Source organism: Dipteris shenzhenensis, chromosome 12 (assembly GCF_047967505.1).
Source record: "Dipteris shenzhenensis isolate YYH24624 ecotype China chromosome 12, Dip_SZ_1.0, whole genome shotgun sequence".
Classification (NCBI taxonomy): Eukaryota; Viridiplantae; Streptophyta; class Polypodiopsida; order Gleicheniales; family Dipteridaceae; genus Dipteris; species Dipteris shenzhenensis.
This window is the reverse complement of record NC_141607.1, coordinates 19,144,966-19,165,148: the sequence shown is the minus strand read 5'-3', so window position 1 is coordinate 19,165,148 and position 20,183 is coordinate 19,144,966. Positions and strand designations below refer to the sequence as shown.

Sequence of the window (20,183 nt, the reverse complement as noted above, 5' to 3'; positions counted from 1 at the left end):
GGAGGAGACATTTCCATGTTCTATTCTCACAAGCCAACTACATCTCATAGTACATTTGGTGGATGAGATTGCTATATGCGGTACTATACATGCACGATGGTTGTTCTTCCTCGAGTGCTTCATGAAGACCTTGAAGGGCTTCGTGAGACAAAATGCAAGACCCGAAGGTAGCATGGCCGAGGGTTGGTTGGTACAAGAGTCACTTGTATATATTTCTGAGTTTCTTGTTGATGTGGATAGCTCTCTCCCACGACTATGGAGAGATGATTAAGACCTAAGGATGACCTCTATTGTGCCTCAAGGAAAAGGACGCAACAAAGTAATAGACACGGAGTTGCGTAATAGTATCAACCTCTTTTGCGTGCTTAATAGTGATGTGATGAAAAGATGGGTGACAAGATACGAGGATGCAAAGGCAAGAAGACAAGAAGAAAGGGCCCTCTTTCGTACACACCACGGATCTCGTGTGCCATACCCTCAGCGTCTAAGAGCACTTCCAAAGGATATTCATGTGGATTGGCTACTTGATGAAATGGAGAAAGCAGAGAAAGACGAGGGGATGCATATCACAATGGAAGAATGGGAGTATGCTAGGGGATGCATGAGCAAGGTCGGTATATAGAATGTTATGCATAAGTTAGGAGCTTTTTATAATTTAGATTGCTTATTTAATTGATTTTTTCTTGGTGTAGTGCACTATGTTCAATGCTATATGGTGTGAGGGCAAGCATTTTCGAACACAACGGATTGATGATAAGAGAAACACACAAGATTGCGGCGTCATTGCTAGCTTTGAGGGAGCCAATGGAGTCATGGATGATTATTGTGGCATAATCCAAGATATCATTATGCTTGACTTTCGACGCTTCTTTGTGTATGTTTTGGATGTAAAGTGGTTTAAGGACGTGGTGGAAAGAGGCCCTAATGCAACAATCAAATGCCATGCAAGTGGCTTTGTAACTATTGACTCCACAAAGTTTTGGCAAAGTAGGAAGGACACACTAATACTACCGCAACAATGTGAACAGGTACTGTGCACACACATAAAAATACTCGCTTTTAAATATTTGATGCAAGAAAAGTAACATGATTGTATTTGTGTTTGAATTAGGTTGTCTATCAACCAATGGTGGATAATAATAGGTGGTGGCATGTCATACCTATTATGCCACGTTCCAAAGTGATGTATAGTACATTTACTAATATGGAGCATATGGAGGATGATCATGGCCATGGACGTGATGATGACCGTGATACAAGAGAGGAGGATGATCATGAGATAGGAGATATAGATATTGAGGCCGGCATTACTCGTGAGGACGAGCCTACCATTGGAGATCTTGATTTCGATGAGCACATGAGTGGCACAAGTAGTAGTGGGTTGAATGTATTTGTAGATCTAAACACTTGTTTGGATTTTGAAGTAGATAGTTTGGCAAGGGTTGATCTCATTGAGGATGAGATTGAACCGTAGCTCCACAATTGATATTAGCAAAACTATTTTACATATTGTCTCATTCTCCTCATTTCCCTTAATTCTTGTATATGTGGGCTTGCAAAAAATTATGTGCTTTGGTAATCATGGACAATGTTTGGAAAGCAATGATGTACACCAAAATCTCACTTTCTGTATTCTCTGGAGCGCGTCTATTTACGCGTCTAAATGCGCGTTTGATTCTCAGTGTAAACGCGCAAATAAACGCGCAAATACACGCGCAAATAAACGCGCTAATAAACGGGATGATAGACGGGCCCGTAATTTCTTTGGTCTAACGCGCAAATAAACGCGGGTATTGACGCAAAAAAAGACGAGGATTTAGCCGCGCTAATAGACACGCCCGTAATTTCTCTACTAAAACAACGCCTATAGACGCGCCCGCTATTTTGCGCGTCTACCAAGCGTGTCTATAGTTGCTTTGTGTTGTTGTGATTCTAGCAGTGACCAATGTAATGTAATAAGTATGTTAGGGGCACTTTTCCCTCCTCTCCCCCTAACCACAGTTAGTTCACTAACTACGGTTAGTGAAGGACAAGGTTTTGTCACTTAGACAAAACCTATCCCACTTCTTGTACCACTGACTTCATGTATTGCAAGCACAATGTTTAGCTCTCTACTCTCTCTCTCTCTTTTTCTAACAGCTTCACATATGCAAAGGTGCTTCTCACATGTTTTCTTGTTGTTTTCAAGGCTCTCGTTTATTTCCAAGGTGAGCTCATATGTTCTCTTTCATCACACTCAGTTGTTTCTCCGAGTACATGCAGGTTTGCACAGATGCCTAGATACAATCCAATGGACTAAATGCACATTTGATACCTACAGGATGAGTACATCTACTTTTTTTTTCATACTCATCTATATTTAGGAGTGCATGCAAGGTCTTCAACGATTTGTTCCTTCTTTGTCGATTAACTTATTGATGACTTATGGTATGTATTTACTTATTGGTTCAAGCAAAGCATACTTTTATTTCACACTTTATCTAGTGAGGTATACTTATATGTCTTTCACGATGAACACCTATGCCTGACTTATTTAGTACTCATTTGGCTGTGGCCACCTATGCATTACTTATTGCATACTCCTTTGAATGTGGCAAGGTTCAACGTCTTTCAAGTGACAATATTTATGAACAAATATGGCTAATTGCTTGAGTACTCATTTGGACATGGCATATGGCTAACTACTTGAGTACTCGTCTAGACATGGTACATGGATTATTATTGACTAATTTTTAATATCTACAATATCAAGGATGATTTTATTGAGCTATGCTTATATATTAATATAAAATCTTAGTGAAAGTTTATTGAGCTTGTTTTTCTTGTTTCACAATATTGATAGGACATATACAATTTTATATATTCTCTTTTGAATTTTGAAGTGAAAAATTTTAATCATAGCAAGACTTTAAAATTTTCAAATCACGACAAATCTTCAAGCCTTTAATTTTAATTTGGCATACAATCCTTCGATGCCAATATAAAAATTTAGCTTTTTAACGAAACTAAATTTGGAAAAATCATCCCGGACAAATGTTGAGCCTTCCTTGGAGGGACTACACTGCCATAACCATTTTCTTTCACATACTCTTCAACCTCAGTGCATTTGGTTGCAACATTGTGTCTTGGCCAAACAAGACACCACTCATTGGGAAGAAATTCATGTCCACAACATTGAATTTTTGGGGCTGGCATACCCTACTTAGGGCAACCCCCTAGAGTGGGATGTTGTTAAGCAAATCAGAGAAGGTGAATCAAGAAATTCCCCACCCCTAGCGTGGTTCCATCCCCTGTCCCTTTCAAGGGACTCACATGTAGGAGATGCAGATCGTAAGTCCTAATTCTAGCACCCCCTTCATCAAATGCATGAAAGCTAATGCCAAATCACAATGTTAAAAAAAGAAGCAATGCTAATAATGTAGTGATCAAGGCCAAAACTACCATAATGGTAGTTCTTAGCCACCATAGAGAGGGAAAAAGAACATGTAGTGCCAATTGCTACCTAGTGTAAGGGAGTTTGAGGATCACCTTAATGAGGCTACTACGCATCCACAAATGAGGAGATACATAATGTTGAGTTTGATCATGCATATGAGTTGTGTCTCAGATGTAAGATGATCATAAGCAGCTTTGTGATGCCAAAGAAGATAGAATCTCAATGTTCATAGACATAGGTCATAGCTTTAAGGAGGTAGGAAAACCTGATGTTAGGAATGGTGGGTAATAGTTCATTTTTCTTTACTAATGAACATCCATGTGAGATCTCACTTGATGAATAATGAAATTTGGGAGCATCTTCATTTTTGTTTTTACAAACAATCATCAGTCATAAAATTGCTCTAGGCTATTGTACGATCTCATCATATACAAGATGGGTGTCCATTATGTGCATGCTTTTTCTAATATCTACTAATACTTTCTTTATTTTAATGGGATACATTTAGTAAGACTAACCTTTGTAATAGTGTCACCAAGTTTCGATGATGACAAGGATAACCACAAGATTAGACTAATGTGTGCCATTGCACATCTAGTTTAAAAGGACATTTGCTTGGGTGAATGCTATTGGAAATTGGTCTACTACTCAAGGCTTAACTCACAAGATTGAGATCATTTGGATAGTCCCCCCCAAGAAATTACTCAAGCAATAACTACTTGTGAGATCTCTATCTAGAGTTCAATGGCCCACTATTGGTATACTAATTAGCCCATGATAAAGCTGTTTGGGAGAAGAGGATGCATGAAAACATTTCTTTCTATACCTTCAACACTAGATGCTAGGAATTTAGATTTCAAGATTAAATGACTCTATGGGCACCATGGAAGGAAATACATAGTCCCTTATAGAGTGGACAACTCAAGCTCATGGATCAAGGATGTGGGAATTAAACAAAAGAGTGCATAGCCTTGAAAAGGTCTTACAAGGCTCATTCAATAGCATGTATGATGTTGTAGCATATGGAGAAACCATAATGGAGACAAAGAGGGTAGTTTGTGAGGGCTATAAGTTGAGACAAGGCTTGTAGATAGGTCCAACTTTCATAGCTAGAGAGAAATCCATGGGAGTCATAAAGCTCAAGCCTTGAATTTCATGTAGCTTGAGGGACAACCTCAGGGGGTTCACCTCCAAAAAATTTAGTATACCATGTGCATTCAAACGGAGGGGTATATAAATCCCACTTTTGAGAAAAATTTAATAGGTTTACAATAATAGGAGGGGGTTTTTTTGTCAAATTTAGGGAAAATTATGTTAGTTCATAAGTAAAGACGGGTGGTTTTGTTGGGGGGGAAATTTTAGTTGAGTGGTTTTTTAAATACCCCTTGAATGCACGTGATACCTAGGTAGTGCACCCCCTGAGGGGAACCTCTGATCTAGCATCCATTGAGCGAAGATCCTAGGTAGCCTTTGCACATAATTTTAGACATGGCAAGAAAGTGCTATGATACAAGGATATCCTAATCCAAGTGATGTTTGGGATAATAATGTTTCTTATCCAAGAAATCTTGTACCCATGAAAGAGCCATGAAAAATACTACATGTGGCTAATGGTTTTGTGAAATTGGTGATTGAAACCTATTGATAATGAGAAGACTATTGAGTTGCAAAGAACTTTCTTCACGAAAAAGATAAGGCTATGGATGCCTTACAAGAACAACTTAACAATTTGAGAAAAAGGATAAGGCTATGGATGCCTTACAAGAACAACTTAATGATTTGAGAAAAAAATTGTGGCTCTACCTTTGGTGAATCTCTTACCTATTTTCACATGCAAGATGATTCATACACACACACACACACACAAAATGACATTAAAATTTTATTTATAAGATTCTTATTAATGCCAAAAAAGTGACATTAAAGTTAACTTTTACTAGCTTTTAAAAATAGAAAAAGTTGGTTACTGTTGCAATGTCCGAAATTGCACAAAAACCAAAGGTGCACGAAACATGGATAATGCCATTAGCTTGGACAAACGTGCATATTTAATACTAGAAAGATATCGAATCATTGATAAGTCCCATTTACATCATGCCATCGCTATCTTCTATCAAATCAAAGTGGGCTTAGGAGACAATGTGATCTATGACCTTCACTAGCTAGAGAAACAAGGACCGTTGCATTGTGAACAAAATGCAAGAACTTGAATGGACCATTTAAGATGATGCCATCTTGATCTAAAATGTAAATAGGGTAGATGACACCATCTTCATCTAAAATGTAAGATGATAGATCAATTAAGATGACACCATCTAGATCTAAAATGTAAATATGTCAAATTTCTATCCTCATAGACAACAAAGCAGAGAAGATCTACAAAAAGGAACACTGACTTGGTGGTTGATGATTGTCAAAGTAGACTTGGCACTCAGTCGACGATGTACATGACCAAGAGCAATTGATATAGAGACTCATTCACCATGGTTGCCTACTATGAACATTGATTTAGCATCTCAAACAAAAGTGGATGAAGGAAAACAAGGGATAAGGTAGAATGCACTAGAATTAAAGCTCAACCATTATAGCTTTTGACAATATGAGTTCATAAGATTCTAGCGATGTTGTGGATAATGCTTGTGTCATGCTTGATTCTATAAACATGATGATATTTCGCACTGCTAGCCAGTTAAAGTCCACTAGGTGCGGCTGAGTGGACTGCCCAGACATGATAGACAGATTGCTCGATTGATTAGTAATGAAGTTAAGGGGAGTATTCCACAGAGTATTGAGGTTAAATGGAGTGTAGAAGTGGCCTTCCATGGCTATATGTGAGGTGGAGTTCCTAGGTGGAAGAGATCTGATGGAGAGGGGTTGCATGGGTAGAAATAAGCCGAAGGGGCGGAGTTGCCATGGTGGTAGATGAAGGTCTACACCATTTGGTGGTCGACAACGATATTGAAGGCATGGTCCATTAGGAAAAAAGGGAGCTCATTTTGGGACCCTGAGAGAAATTCACAATTTCTTTTCTCTAAAACACTAAAATACGACATAACTCCACTGACGCACGGTGCAGAATTCGGTACTTCTGACATCAATAGGGTGTCTAGAGAAAGGTAGATTTATCCACTTCCACTTAGTAGAGAGTGGCTTACTCTCATATGTATTTGTGGGAATATTTTGATGTGGGGTCATGGAGGATGCCCGAAGGGTTTTTGACCAATTTTCCTATTTCTTTGTCTAATGTGATCATGAGTTATAGCAAGCAAGATGAGGGTGTTATGGCTTTAGATATCGAAAAGGAGGTTGTTCTCAAATTAGCAAGGTTTCTTTTGAGATCCCATGTTGAGATCTAGCGCAGCGGGTCTCTAACCCATCATACACACTCAAACATGCCCAAAGAACCAATGCACATGTATAGTGTCTGGACAAAGCATGACCTATGTGCACACATAGGCAAACACACATAAATGCATACACATATACATGAGCATACATACACTTGAGCATGTTCACATGAGTGATATTCAGATGTATATGTGTACTTATACACATGAATACATATGCATATAGTAGGTGGTTTACAGACACACATACACACACACACACACACATAAAAAGAGAGAGGGAGGGAGTATTCGTATAAAATCTATTTTTTCAAAGGCACTCTTAGGGCTTCATTGGATTTGAATCAAAAAAATTTTCAAAAGCATACAAATGTTGAGATTTGTAAACTTTCACATGCAAAGAGAGAGAGAGAGAGAGAGAGAGAGAGAGAGAGAGAGAGAGAGAGGGAGAGAGAGAGAGAGAGAAACATATGCAACACTATCGAAAACATTTTTCCAAATAACAGTGATGCGACATATCCGATTTGGAATTTGCTTTAAAATCATTCAAATACTGAGATTTGTAAATCAAACCCTAAGGTTTTATTCCTTGACCAAGCCAAAACCTCTGAAATGACATTTGAAACCCTAGCCAACCTGTCAAATCGCTTTCTTTAGTTTTTTTTTAATGGGGCCTTTTTGGTCTTTTTCGGACCTCCGAGTGCTCGTTTTTAGTGTTTCAAATGTCGTTCTGATGGTTTTGGTCTGCTCCGGATGTGCTAGTGATGTCAAAAGTACTGAATTCTGCACCGTGCATCATATATTATAAAGTAGCTCAAGTATCCTCATAGACACAATGGTAACATAGAAGTTGAGTTAATAATGAATAGTAATTACTACTACAAACTTTGTTCTAAAACATTGGAACATGCTGGTCGCAAGATGGATGCTATCGTTTTGTACATGCGCGTTTAGATTCGTACTCACTGCCATAAATAGCTTCCGTTGGGAGCTCGACAGCCAAATCTAGTCAAAATCATGGCCCAGCGCAATCTTATATGATACGGGTCGAATGATCTGCTGGGGCTGATGATGGCGTTAAACAGGAAGGAGTGGCAAGGCACCCAGAAAAACTTGAGCTTGAGATCGTGGACGAGTGCAAGGCGTTCTTCTTCGCAGGGCGTGACGATGTCGATGCTACTAACGTGGGCGGCGGTGTTGTTGAGGAGAGGGCAAGGGAGGAGGTGGTGGAGGTGTCTGTGAGGCACCGAGAATGGAATGGGGTTAACAGTCTAAAGGTCCTGAGTACGAGAGGCGGTACTGTATATATATATATATATATGCTATATGTGAAAATGATTGCAATGCTGTAGGCAAGCTGACGTTGTGGATTGATCAAAGTATGGTTGATGGGATGATGAGGTAGATATGGTGCTGGCCGTGACGGGCTACGTACATTGTGATTCGTGAGGCGAGCTTCAAAGGAGATAAGAGAGGGTGGGAGGGAAGCCCGTAATGGCGAAAGGGTCAACGACTGTGGTGCCAAAAATGGTCTTCAAAGACGAACCAAGATTCTGGGGTCCGGATGCCAAGTTCCAACCAGTTCAATCGTTGTTGTTGCAAGACCTCTTGCTCCAACTCCTCTGCCTTCATGCATTCGGATTCCGGAAGTCCTTCGTCATCCTCCCATCAACACTGAAGGAGTCGACTTCGCCAGCCTCATCAACAACGTCAAGGAGAGAGACGTTTTGATGGGCAAAAGAGCGGAAATTTGGGAAGAAGAGGAAGGACGTTAGAGATTTGCCCAGCTGGGAAGCGAGGGTGTGCGTGAGCACGTCGCGCATGTAACCGAAAATCCCTCCACGAGAGAGAAAGCGAGAGGGGGGGATGTGTGTGTGTGTAGCCCCATAGCCAACTCCTTTCTTGACAATGCTGCTCCAATCGTGCAGCTCGTGCCCTCACGCAAACTCAACTTCTTCTCCTCCTATTCCAGCTCTCCCTCTCCGATCCCCTTCTACATTTCTAGCCTTCCTTCCTCTGCTTGCTTTCCTCCCCCTCATCTTGCCCTTTCGCCTCACCCCCCCTCCCCAATCATATTGCATACCTTTCTATTCCCTCCCCGTATCTATCTACTTCCTCTTCTCCACCACCCTCTGCTCAGTCTGCTCCCCCATATGCGTTCCGGGTCTTTCCCACAAGGTCCCCGGTCCTTTCCCAGCAGGTCTTTCCCTTCCATCATTTCCTCAACCTTCGCTATATTCCTATCTAGCCTCGTCGTGCTTTGCCATCTGAAATCCTGTGTCATGCGATCCAAGGTCCCTCCGTCGGTCCTGGGCCGGTAAGCCATGCTAGTTGGCGTCCTCCAGCCCACCAACGCTATTATCTTAATCCCAGGCCGTAGGAATTGAAATCCCATGCCCTGCTGCGAATTTCGCACGCAGAAGCTCAGCTAGGAGGCGCTCTTCTCCTCCAACTCGAGCACGAGAGAGCTTTAAGCTGCTCGAACTTTCATGTGAAGATAGCCTGCAGTCTGCAGACGTGCCGACTGACTGATCAGCCCCGTTGAGCAAGAGAGTGTCTTCCTGGACGCTCCCTGTGAGGAAGATCTGTGAGGGATAAAGCACGGAGGTGGGATGGGTGTAGCGGCAGCAAACAAGAATGGGGAATATGTGGACAACATGGTCACTGAACTGGCTGGGAAAAACCGCAAAAGCAACAAGAACACCCGAGTTGTCGCTAGCCTTACGTGCCTTCAGTTTGGGTTCGCCGTGTATGCAACGTTCCTCCTCTACTTCATGAGCCCAACTGTGGACGTGCTCACGGACTCCGATAGATCATGGGCGTCCCACATTGCAAGGCAGTGGAAGGGTTTCATGGCTTACAATCCAACTTACCGTAGGCAACTCATCGAGTTGTCAAAAGACACGTCGGTTCCTGGTTCTGCACCACAGCTCGTCTGTGAATTTGAACAGATTCAGTTCGAACAAAAGAAGTCGAACAACACAAGAATGCTAAGCTTGAAGAGAGAGCTGTTCAGCGAAATCATGCAGTTCCAGCAACAGTCGCGCGGTTGTGAAAATCTGGCTGAACTCATGGCTCTTCCCTCTACCTGGTCTGGCACAGAGCGCCAGCCCAAGATAACTGTCATCCTCAACCATTTTAAACGAAAGACGCTGTGCTCTCAACTGGATGCATTGCTGAAGCAGACCGTGCCGTTCCACAACGTCTGGGTTCTTGCATTCGGAAGTCCGAACGAGGATTCCTTTCGACAGATCGTTGCGGGCTACAACCATTCGCGCATCAGTTTCATCAGCTCCACGCACGACTTCAAATACTACGGGAGATTCCAGATCGCTCTACAAGCGGAAGGAGCCGACTACGTCTATATCCTGGACGATGACATGATACCGGGGAGGAAAATGCTTCAAATTCTCTCTCATATCGCTGGTACGCAGAAGTACGGCAACGCTGTATTGGGTAGCATAGGCCGAATTCTGCCATTCCGGCAGAAGGATTACAGTTTTCCGAGTTACAGGAAGGTTGGATCCAAGGAAGCGGGCCTGTATCTACCGGATCCTGCCTACGACATCATAGTCGACAAGATCGTGCAGGTGGACTTCCTATCCAGCTCTTGGTTCCTGTCAGCAGAGCTGGTGAAAACGATCTTCATAGAAACACCGTTCACGTTTTCGACAGGCGAGGATCTTCACTTAAGGTATAACCGCGATACTACATTCTTGTGCATTCGCGGATGTTTGTGTGTTCTGAGCAAAGATTCTCGTGCATACGTGGGTGTTCATGTGCTGAAGGTGGCGTGGATCGTTAGGGAAGTTAGCCACCCTGTGCAAGATTGCAACCACAAGACGTTTGGCCCTGCAAAAATACTACGTGTGATTAAGGGAGACCATAGCAAACGAGCATGGCTGAAGGTCAATTTACGTCTGAGGAAAAGTTGCGCTTTCGTGCTCTGCATGGGAATTTGAGGTCTGAGCTCTGATCGAAGTAGAAGAGGTGGTAACGAGCACTTGTGGATGTTACGCAAAGTGCTTCCTCGTATTGGAGTTACTTTTAAAAAGTTTCTCAAAACAACCGCCAACTTGCAAAGTCACTCGCTGAGGGTGATTGTAGAGAGCTTAGCTTGGTGAGTGCCTCTTGTGCGTTGCAAATTGTAAAACAAGTGATTCCGTATCCCTCAAATCTAAGCGTAAGCCTAGAATTTCATTTGAAGGACACCTTTGGCTCTAAAGTTCGGCTGGAATCAAAATTGTATTTCGAGAGAATATGCAAAAAGAAATAAGAAGCTGCTTCCTAGGCAATTACATCGTAAGGGCTGTAACAGCCGGAGACCATATTGATCTATACAACAGCTGATTGTTCTCCCAGGCATTTTAAAACTCTACAAAGTGCTTCGGGAGGGAAAAAAAACTCCTTTTAGGTGACGCTTTTTGCCTCAGGCAAAAGTGTCGGTCTTTAAATTTGGCACGTTTAACAATAAAAGAAAGGAAACTTTTGAGAGCGAAGAGATTTGAGATCTGAGGATAGCTAGTGGAGAGCGAAGCTTCTGAGAGTTCTTTGAGGGATGATGGCGTACTGAGAGAGATTGGAGAAGAATGGAGGTTATTAAGAAGTGAGAGTAATTTGAGAGATGATAGATTTGATCGAGCACACCGGCATAGCTGGTTGACGTTTTTGTATCTGTTAAGAGGAAAAATGTTTCTTGTGAATACAACTCGTGATCTGAAGATTTGATTGACACACCATAGCCGGTTGAGCTACGAAGAAAGAACATCTGATGGTGGAAGAATGCTATGCTTGCAGCTACCAGCTACAGAAATACAGGGACGCAGGGTCGTTCGTGATACCCATAGATGCCAACGACAAGGAGACATGGGGAGACAGCGAGCACAGGCTAGCGCAGATCTCAGAAACTACCGTCATCTTCAAGGACGTAGTGCAGGTGCGAGATGATCAATGGTGGCGCACCTTCTCCCGTGGCTATGTCACTCAATGGGCTTCCATGTTCCCCCAGCAAATCGACGCTCTCTTCTACGCTCACTCCCTCTCTGAGGTCTCCTCCCTCTCCCCCCTCCTCCATCGCTTCCGCTCCACCCCCCAACGTAAAGCCTTCCTCGTCGTCCCTGGCGGTTCCCTCTGCCCTTGCGAAGAGGCCGCTACTGCCCTCGGTTGGCCCCCTTCCTCCTGCCATGACCGCCGCTTCAAGATCTTCGACCTCGAAGTTGGCTCCATCCATCGATCCCCTGTTGCTTCCGATGTCTCTCTCTTGCAGGAGATCTATAGCGGCCTCAAGGGACTCATCCGCATCCACTCCCCCGCCCTCGTCGTTGCTGTTGGTGATGCACCTCGCACTGTCCTCGACGCGCTGTCCCTCGCCACCTCCCGCCACGGCAGGAACTCCTCGCTGGTGCTGCTCCCTCGCAATGCCATCCCTCACTCGCTATGGATTGCGAAGGTGCGTCTGGGAGCACTGCAGAGTAAGATTTCGCAACTCCAAAACTCACGGCCCTGCGTCGGCCATTACATTGTCATACTGCGTTTTCATTTCGTCTTTGCAAGAGTCAATGTGCCGTAAAGATCTGATCAAAACATTTTCCAGACGTGCTCGATCTGATCCCAATTGGGCAACTTGCTTGCTTACAGAATGGAGCAAGATGAGGATATCCGTGAACATCATTACCCAGAACAGGGCCAAATCGCTCCGGAGACTTCTCAACTCCCTCTCCAATGCCTTCTATGTCGGCGACCAGATCTCCATTTCCTTCAACATGGACAGCAAAGTAGACGACGAAACCCTCCTCATGGTGAACAATTTCTACTGGCCACATGGTCAAAAGCTTGTACGCCGCCGCATCATCCAAGGAGGCTTAATCCGAGCCGTGAGCGAGAGCTGGTATCCAGCTTCTGACGACGATTTCGGGTTATTGCTGGAGGATGACATAGAGGTTTCTCCCTTCTATTACATGTGGCTCAAGTATGCTCTACTAGCATATTACTACGATCCAACGGTCTCGTTGCCAGAGCTGAGCGCCATAGCTCTCTACACGCCCAGACTGGTGGAGGTGGTGAAGGAGAGGCCACACTGGAATGCGACGGATTACTTCAAAGGAATTCATCCCAACATGCCTTACCTGCATCAGCTTCCCTGCAGCTGGGGATCGCTCTTCTTTCCCAAGCACTGGAGAGAGTTCTACAAATACATGAGCATGCGGTTCACGGAGGACGCAAAGCAAAATCCGGTGCAGATACCCAGGTCGCGAACAAACGGATGGCAGGCATCCTGGAAGAAATTCCTGATCGACATGATGTATCTGCGGGGATACGTAGCTCTATATCCGAATTTCCCAGACCAGGCGAGCTTTTCGACGAATCACATGGAACCGGGAGCTCATATAAACGCCTCTAACAATGTGGTGAAGCATCGCAAGGAGGATTTCGAAGTACCATTGATGGAGCAAGACTTCTCAACGCTGCTACCAGAGCAAAAAATGCCTCCAGCAAGCCGATTGCCTGTGCTAAATCTTTTCAATCAGGCAGCGAGTTTGAAGTCCCTCAAGGCATCTGGGTCGAAGCTAAGGCAGGACGTGCTGGAATGCCAGGAAGGAGAAATCGTGGGCGTTCACCAGGTCACAGGCAGCCCCTCGGAATGCAACAAATTTACGTGAAAATCTTTCCTCTTTGTGGGGAAATGATCGTTTACATAATCCTAACGTTACCAACCAATCGGGATAAAACCCATTCCATTATGAAGCCGTTATTATTCAATTCCCTTGCTCTTTCGGAGTCCAAATGTAAACGGGCCAGCAATTACGGTTCCGCATTCTTTGAAGTTAAATATCTTAGCATGCCATTTTGCCTTTTGACTTTTTTCTGAGATTTAGGTCTCATAGCACTTGTTTGGGCAGGGTTGGACATTACTCGAAGTCCAATTTGGTAACATGTATGACCAGAGGTGGCCATTTTGATCCAAAGCTTCAATTCTCCCATGTTGGCTTTTAAAATTTATTGTCTCTTCCTTTTATACATCCCAAATACACTACTAACCATATCGCTTCTTTTTTAAGGTACTTTTCTCCCCTATTCAATTTATCTCCTTGATCTATGAGTTTTCCCTTGGAGCATGCACTTCGATTTGGTATTGCTTTCCCATTCGTGCTCCTATGACTTGTCCTCTCTTGCTTTGTATCCTATTTCTTTCCATGCCTAATGTGCACTTCAATTTTGATTGGGCATAGCAATGAGGGATGCTTTACTTAGGTGATTCATCCTCTTTTCAAGTTTACTCTTTTCACAAGCGAGCTTGGTCTCTATTCTCAGCTCACTTTTATGAAAATGAGGCATCTTATGGTACAATGCATCTTGTCATAGATTATAAGAGAAGCAAACAACTCTATGATGCGTGATAAGAAACGTGAAAACCCCAGTCAAGGTATAAGGAGAAGGTTGAAGGAAGAAACAAATTGTATGATATCCAAATAACAATGAAAGGCATAATTGCAATGTTTGCAAAGGAAGAAATAATGCCATAAAAAATGCATGTTCACAAAAGAGCAGGCCTTAAAAATAGAACATGCATTCATTTGAGCATTGCCATCATAGCAAAGAACATCGCTCTCAAAACTAATTGAAAGAAATCCAGGTAGCATCATGTGTTAGGCCAGTTGAGTAACTACAAAGGTGAAAGCATTCTAGGCAACAGTGTGCTTAGGCCAATTGAGTGATGAACAAGCTTGTATCATCAAGTGTGCTCTCAAAACTAGATGAAAGCATTTCAGCTAGCAACATGCGTTAGACTAGTTGAATGACTACTAAGCTTATATCTTTAGAAACTTTACTTTGCACCCATGACATGCATCATACAATATCCAAGATGCCACTGGATAGAAATAGCATGTCGATATGGCCCTTGCTCCTAAAGGGGACCCCTCAAGGGCCATACCGTCAATTGCATTTTGCTTGGCTTCACAATGAAATACATTTTCCTTGGTACACAAATATATAACTCTAAGAACCTATGCGGTGGCTGTCATAGATCCAAGAACACCAAGAACTAGTGCGATGGTTGTCATAGATCTCCTTCTATCTACCAACGCGTTGATCGTCATCATAGACCTCCTCCTATAATACATAAAAATAGGTAACGGAGCTATAACTCCAAGAACCAGTGCAGTGGTCTGCAAAAACCAACATCTTATCAATATTTTGGGACTACTCTCTAAGTTGAAAGATGGCCTCATCAATGTGAAAGGGTTGGCATAGATTAGATCAAATAGCCACTAAAGGGTGCACAATATCAAAGATATTGGCCAACAATTGTCCATCAAGTGAAAGCGATGTAGCCTAAGGTGAGGAGCCGATGGGCATTAATAAAATTTAAGAAAAGGAGAGACAAGCTATGTGAGGAATCCAACCTTGCAATGACATTGTTTTGGTACTTGATAACATGAGAATTTCTCCAAATAGAAGGGTCTTTGTAGGCTATAGAAGAGATGCAGCTAGTATGATAAGCACATCTTATACATGCTTGACACAATGTAGATTAGTATGTAGTTAGCACTCGATAATATCTCTTGCTATCTCTTTCCCTCCTAACAACAATATGTTGGTTTCTTTTCATTTGCATCAATGTGAACTTGAACACACACACACAAAATCAATACTCTTATGTAAATGACAAACTTGATTTATTAAAATAGCAAGCTACATTACTACAAATAGCAATATTCTTTTGTAAATGATAACCTCAATTGTTAAAATAGCAAGCTACATTATATAGATTAACCTCCAAATAATGAAGTCTATCAATGGAAATTTTGTTTAAAAACCAAAGAGCATCCTTTATCAATGCTAGATTCAAAGTTCTAGAAGGGTGTGGCTATAGATGTTGCATAATTACATCATAAAACATGCCCATAAGGATGCAAATCACTTGCATTACAAAGCCAAGCATTCCTCTTGCCCTTCCTTTTTCTCTTGCTCTACCATTTTCTCTCATTAAGGATTATCGTATCCAAAGATGACTTTGAGGCTTATTGATAATCTTAAGAGCTTTATTTTGCATAGAGTTCCATCCACGTGAAGTTGAGGGACAAACTAGTGAATACCCTTGATTCACTATGTTTTCTAGAGACTAGTTAGACTCCATCAAGATCTAGACAGGTTCTTTTGTGACAATCAGGGAACTAAGTGATTCTCAACTACCCATCAAGACACCTATCTCTGGAAAGCATAGTATTCCCATATACCCTCCTTAAGAAAAACTAATTGTGCTCATGGAAGTGGTCATCATCACAGGTGGACTATACTAGGTTAACATCACAGTTTACAGTGTGTCCTATGATTGCACTAGATTCTCCCACCTACACAGCAACAGACAATGCCTCCCTCCATGCATTATTCCTCAAATCCTATTTCTGCTATGATAAAGAGGGAGGCACATGTTCTTATTGAAATTGCAATTGAAGGCCATGTTGTTAAGAGGTTGTTAATAAGGGGTTAATAATGCATTCAAGTATATTTCATTCACATTTGAAGTATATCACAATGAATATTATCACTTTACTAATTTAACTGAAATGTTTTGTAGAAGCAATGTAAGAACATAAAGAATTTGTCATTATCCAGTTAGTGAAGGAGTTCGGAGTAGGCTAAAACCACATTCACTACTACACACAGGCCCTATTCCAATGTTTAGTGCGTGCAGGGTGCTAATCATCGATAATCAAAGTGAGATTAATCAAGTGTCACCATATAGCGACTTTAGCCAAGTGTCGCTATATAGCAATGTTTATAGAGAGTCACTATATGGCGACACTTACTAGACTTGTAAATGGTCATTATATAGTGACACTGAGACAATTTTCTATAGCAACTTTTTTACAAAGAGTGTTTTTTCCCATACTGACCTTTAAAGATAGTTTTTCCCAATGACAATTTTTTTTTCCTTTTCATACATGTTTGATCCTTTGAGAGAATAAAAGTACAAGAGCATGTACATCAAGTTTGAAGCTCATATATTCGTGTCCAAGTTTGAGATGAAAAAAATCAATGAAGAGCATTTACATCAACAGCTTCCTGAGCCAAGTCTAATGCGCCAAACAAGTCTATCTCTAACTCTATACTGAGTTGATCTCCTATATCATCATCGTACTCATCATCGTACTCTGGCATGATCATACGTTCACCTAAGACTTGATCATCTTCTTCAATAAAGTGTGGTGATTCTTGATGATTGTCATCTTCTTTCTCAATATCGTGATCTCCATCTTCCTCCCATATGATGTCATTATGTGCATCTTCCTCTTGGCTCAGCTTCGCTAGATCCATCTGGATCAATTGGATCCGGCATTGGTAGTGGCATCTCCATATCTCCTTGCTATTGAGGATACAAAACTTATTGAATTTCTCCATTTGATCTTCGCTCATCTTTCTTTCAATCCCCTTTCCTTGGGAAACCTTGCCAACGATGCGATCATCATCCTTGTTATGCCAAGCCTACGGCATATCGGGATCCGTAGATGCAAGAAACTCTATGATATATACTAATGACTCCTGCACAAGCCATCCCCTTGCCATGCTTGCTTCCGGTCTTGCTCTTTGCCTTAAAAGTTTTCATAAACCGCTCAAGAAAAAACATCCACCGACTATGAACAGTACCTGCAATGGCCACCTCATCAACTATGTGCACAAGTGCACTTGAGTTGTCATAATGCTTGAGGGAAAGTGCTTCTCAAGCAAGCATACGGCTTTGATGGAGTCCACCCTAGCCTTCTTGATGCTCGATATGGAGATCTCTTGAGATATCCACCTATTTCACATGCCCATGTAAGATATATGCAAATCAGTCTACAGATTATTTAGCTTAAATTGAAGAAAATGCAATCAATGCGATTTGATAGTAAGCATACCTCACAATACCACTGATCTTGAAGATAGCATTTCTAACATCTTCTTGTAAGCACCCTTTCACTGTAATTGGGAGGATGAACTATCAAAGCAACAAAGAAGTCATGTCAATAATATAACATAATCATAATTACACTAACACATCATGATTATAAGCACACCAATCCTACAGCTTAGAATACATGTAAGTCCTTGTGCCAATCATGGGACTTGAGCCCACAAAGCTTATTGTCCTTTGAAAATGCTCCTTTCAAGCAACGCATGTACCCTGTGGGTGTTGGAAAAGAGGCAATGTCCGCCTTTTGACCGATGCCTCCTCTCTCTTGGAGAGGATCCATGCTGCTTTCGGGAGGACAACTTTTTTCGAAGCACGCACTTGGGGCCACAAACGAGACATCCTATTCAAAGCACACAAGTCTTCTCGCACTCCTCTCGAGTCTTTGGAACCAAGCAAGTGTGCCCAAATAGTAGCCCCCACATTCTTAAAGATATGCATGGGATCTAAGAGATGATTGATTTGTAACTGACCGGCCCAATAAGGAAGCTCATGAAAGATGGATAGCCTCTTCATACCACAAGGAGGTTCCTCTCCATTTGCCCTCCAAGCCTGAATCTAGTCACTTGCCTTCAAATATGGTGGTGGTGGATCAAGCTAACTCCATGCGCGAGATGGTCCAACAGAAGGTATCGAGCATGACCTTCATAAACATTTTTCCTCATATGTTTGGAGTATTGTGCAAGCGGTTTCAAACCCGGTCCACAAACAGGACAAGCATGGTACCCACTTGTAACAAGTCCTGCACGCATGCATGAATATGTTAGTATAAGACATGTGTGTGAAAGAGAGTCATAAAAGCATAATCCTATATTATACATGTAAAGCCACAACCATGTACCTACGCACTCTCCATATCCTAGATAGTCATGCATGGTCCACATCAAGATACCCCTGACCAAAATATCATTGGTATGTCTAGGAGCTTTGGAAATATCAAAGACCCGCACTCAGGACTCTCCATAAGATCTGTAACTCCTCTATCAAAGGTGCCATGTACACGTCCATAGTTTTGGCCTTGTACTTCCCTGGCACAGTAGTGCAAGCATGAGGTATCCCTTCTTTATTGTTAGCCATGGTGGGATATTGTAATTCACCAAGACTATGGGCCATGTCGACCAAGATGTCGAGCGTAACCCGAAAGGGTTCACGCCGTCCATGGTGAGCCCAAGATGTAAGTTGCGTGGCTCCCTCGCAAAGTCCGGCCATTGATTGTCTATGTGCTTGAACCAAGCTGCACAATCTGCAGGAATGCTCAATGTATCATCAGTGGACCAATGAGATGCATGCCAAGTCATCAACTCTGTTATGGATTTGCATCGGAACATGTGCTGTATTCTTGCAATGATGGGAAAGTGTCTCAAGACCTTTACCGGTATCCGTTCACCTTGCAAGTCATCTCTACATCGTTGTTCCCCACACTCCTGACAACTAGCCAAATCTCCGTGCTCATGGCAAAAGAGAATATAATCATTAGACAAGCATGGATGATATCATAATCCATACCCACCGTTGTTAGCATCTTCTTCGCTTCATCTCTTGACGCGGGCATGGTATTTGGTGCAGGCAACATCTTCTGGAGCAACCTATTGCAATTCAAACATACAAAGGCTTCGAATAATGATGATTCTCAAACATATATGATGATTCTTAAAACAAACAATATCCAAATAATGAGTCAAATTCATGCAAGAGCTAACATCATTAAGGCCGAGACACTTGTATCCGACCACCCATACTTTGCTTCATTAGGGGAGAATTAGGGTCTCAAAAGGGCCTCATAAGGAATGGATTAAGAAATGGATTAGTCCTAATGAATGGGCTAAGGTAGGTCCCAAAAAGTTCTAACCCCCCCTCACCTAAGTGGGTTAAGCCCAAAAGCATGACCCCGCCTCTTACACCTCTTACACGACTCTTACTCCTAGGTGGGAACCAAAAAATTCAAAATTCAAAATTTAAATTTTGAATTCCCTCCCTCCTTCTCTCTCCTCCCTCCCTCCCTCCCCCTCCTCCCTCCCCCTCCCTCACTCCCCCTCCTCACTCCCTCCTCCTCCTCCCTCCTCCTCCCCCTCCCTCCCTCCCTCCCTCCCTCCTCCCCCTCCCCTCTCCTCCCCTCCCCCTCCCCCTCCTCACTCCCTCCTCTCCCCCTCCCTCCCTCCCTCCTCCATGCCTACTCCTCCTGCCCTCCCCCTCCATCCCTCCTCCATGCTTGCTCCTCCTCCCCTCCCCCTCCCTCCTCCTCCATCGCTGCTCCTCCTCCCCCGTCCCTCCTGCTCCTCCCTCCTCCCTCCCTCCTCCTCCACGCCTACTCCTCCTCACCCTCCACACATGTTGGTCTGCCCCCCTTTCCTCCTCTTCAACTATTGGTCCTCCCTCCCCCATCCCTCCTCCTCCTCGCCCTCCCTCTTCCTGCGTGCTGCTCCTTCAAGCATGCATCTCCACACCT

At 42.9% G+C, this 20,183-nt stretch overlaps 1 protein-coding gene across 1 annotated transcript; it reads left to right on the top strand.

Annotated features, from left to right (window-relative positions):
• The first annotated feature begins 9,395 nt into the window (after nucleotides 1–9,395).
• Nucleotides 9,396–13,442, top strand: LOC147895937 (uncharacterized). Its single transcript, XM_087383042.1, has 3 exons — nucleotides 9,396–10,477; nucleotides 11,581–12,254; nucleotides 12,421–13,442. Exons 1-3 carry the CDS (start codon nucleotides 9,396–9,398, stop codon nucleotides 13,440–13,442), a joined length of 2,778 nt encoding a protein of 925 aa, XP_087239168.1.
• The last annotated feature ends 6,741 nt before the right edge of the window (nucleotides 13,443–20,183 follow it).

Excerpts from the sequence above, each read along its gene's own strand:
- LOC147895937 (XM_087383042.1), top strand. The coding sequence starts at position 9,396 with ATGGGTGTAGCGGCAGCAAACAAGAATGGGGAATATGTGGACAACATG. Across the intron at positions 10,478-11,580 it reads GGCGAGGATCTTCACTTAAG|CTACCAGCTACAGAAATACA; the intron begins GTATAACCGCGA and ends CTATGCTTGCAG. Across the intron at positions 12,255-12,420 it reads GCGTCTGGGAGCACTGCAGA|AATGGAGCAAGATGAGGATA; the intron begins GTAAGATTTCGC and ends GCTTGCTTACAG.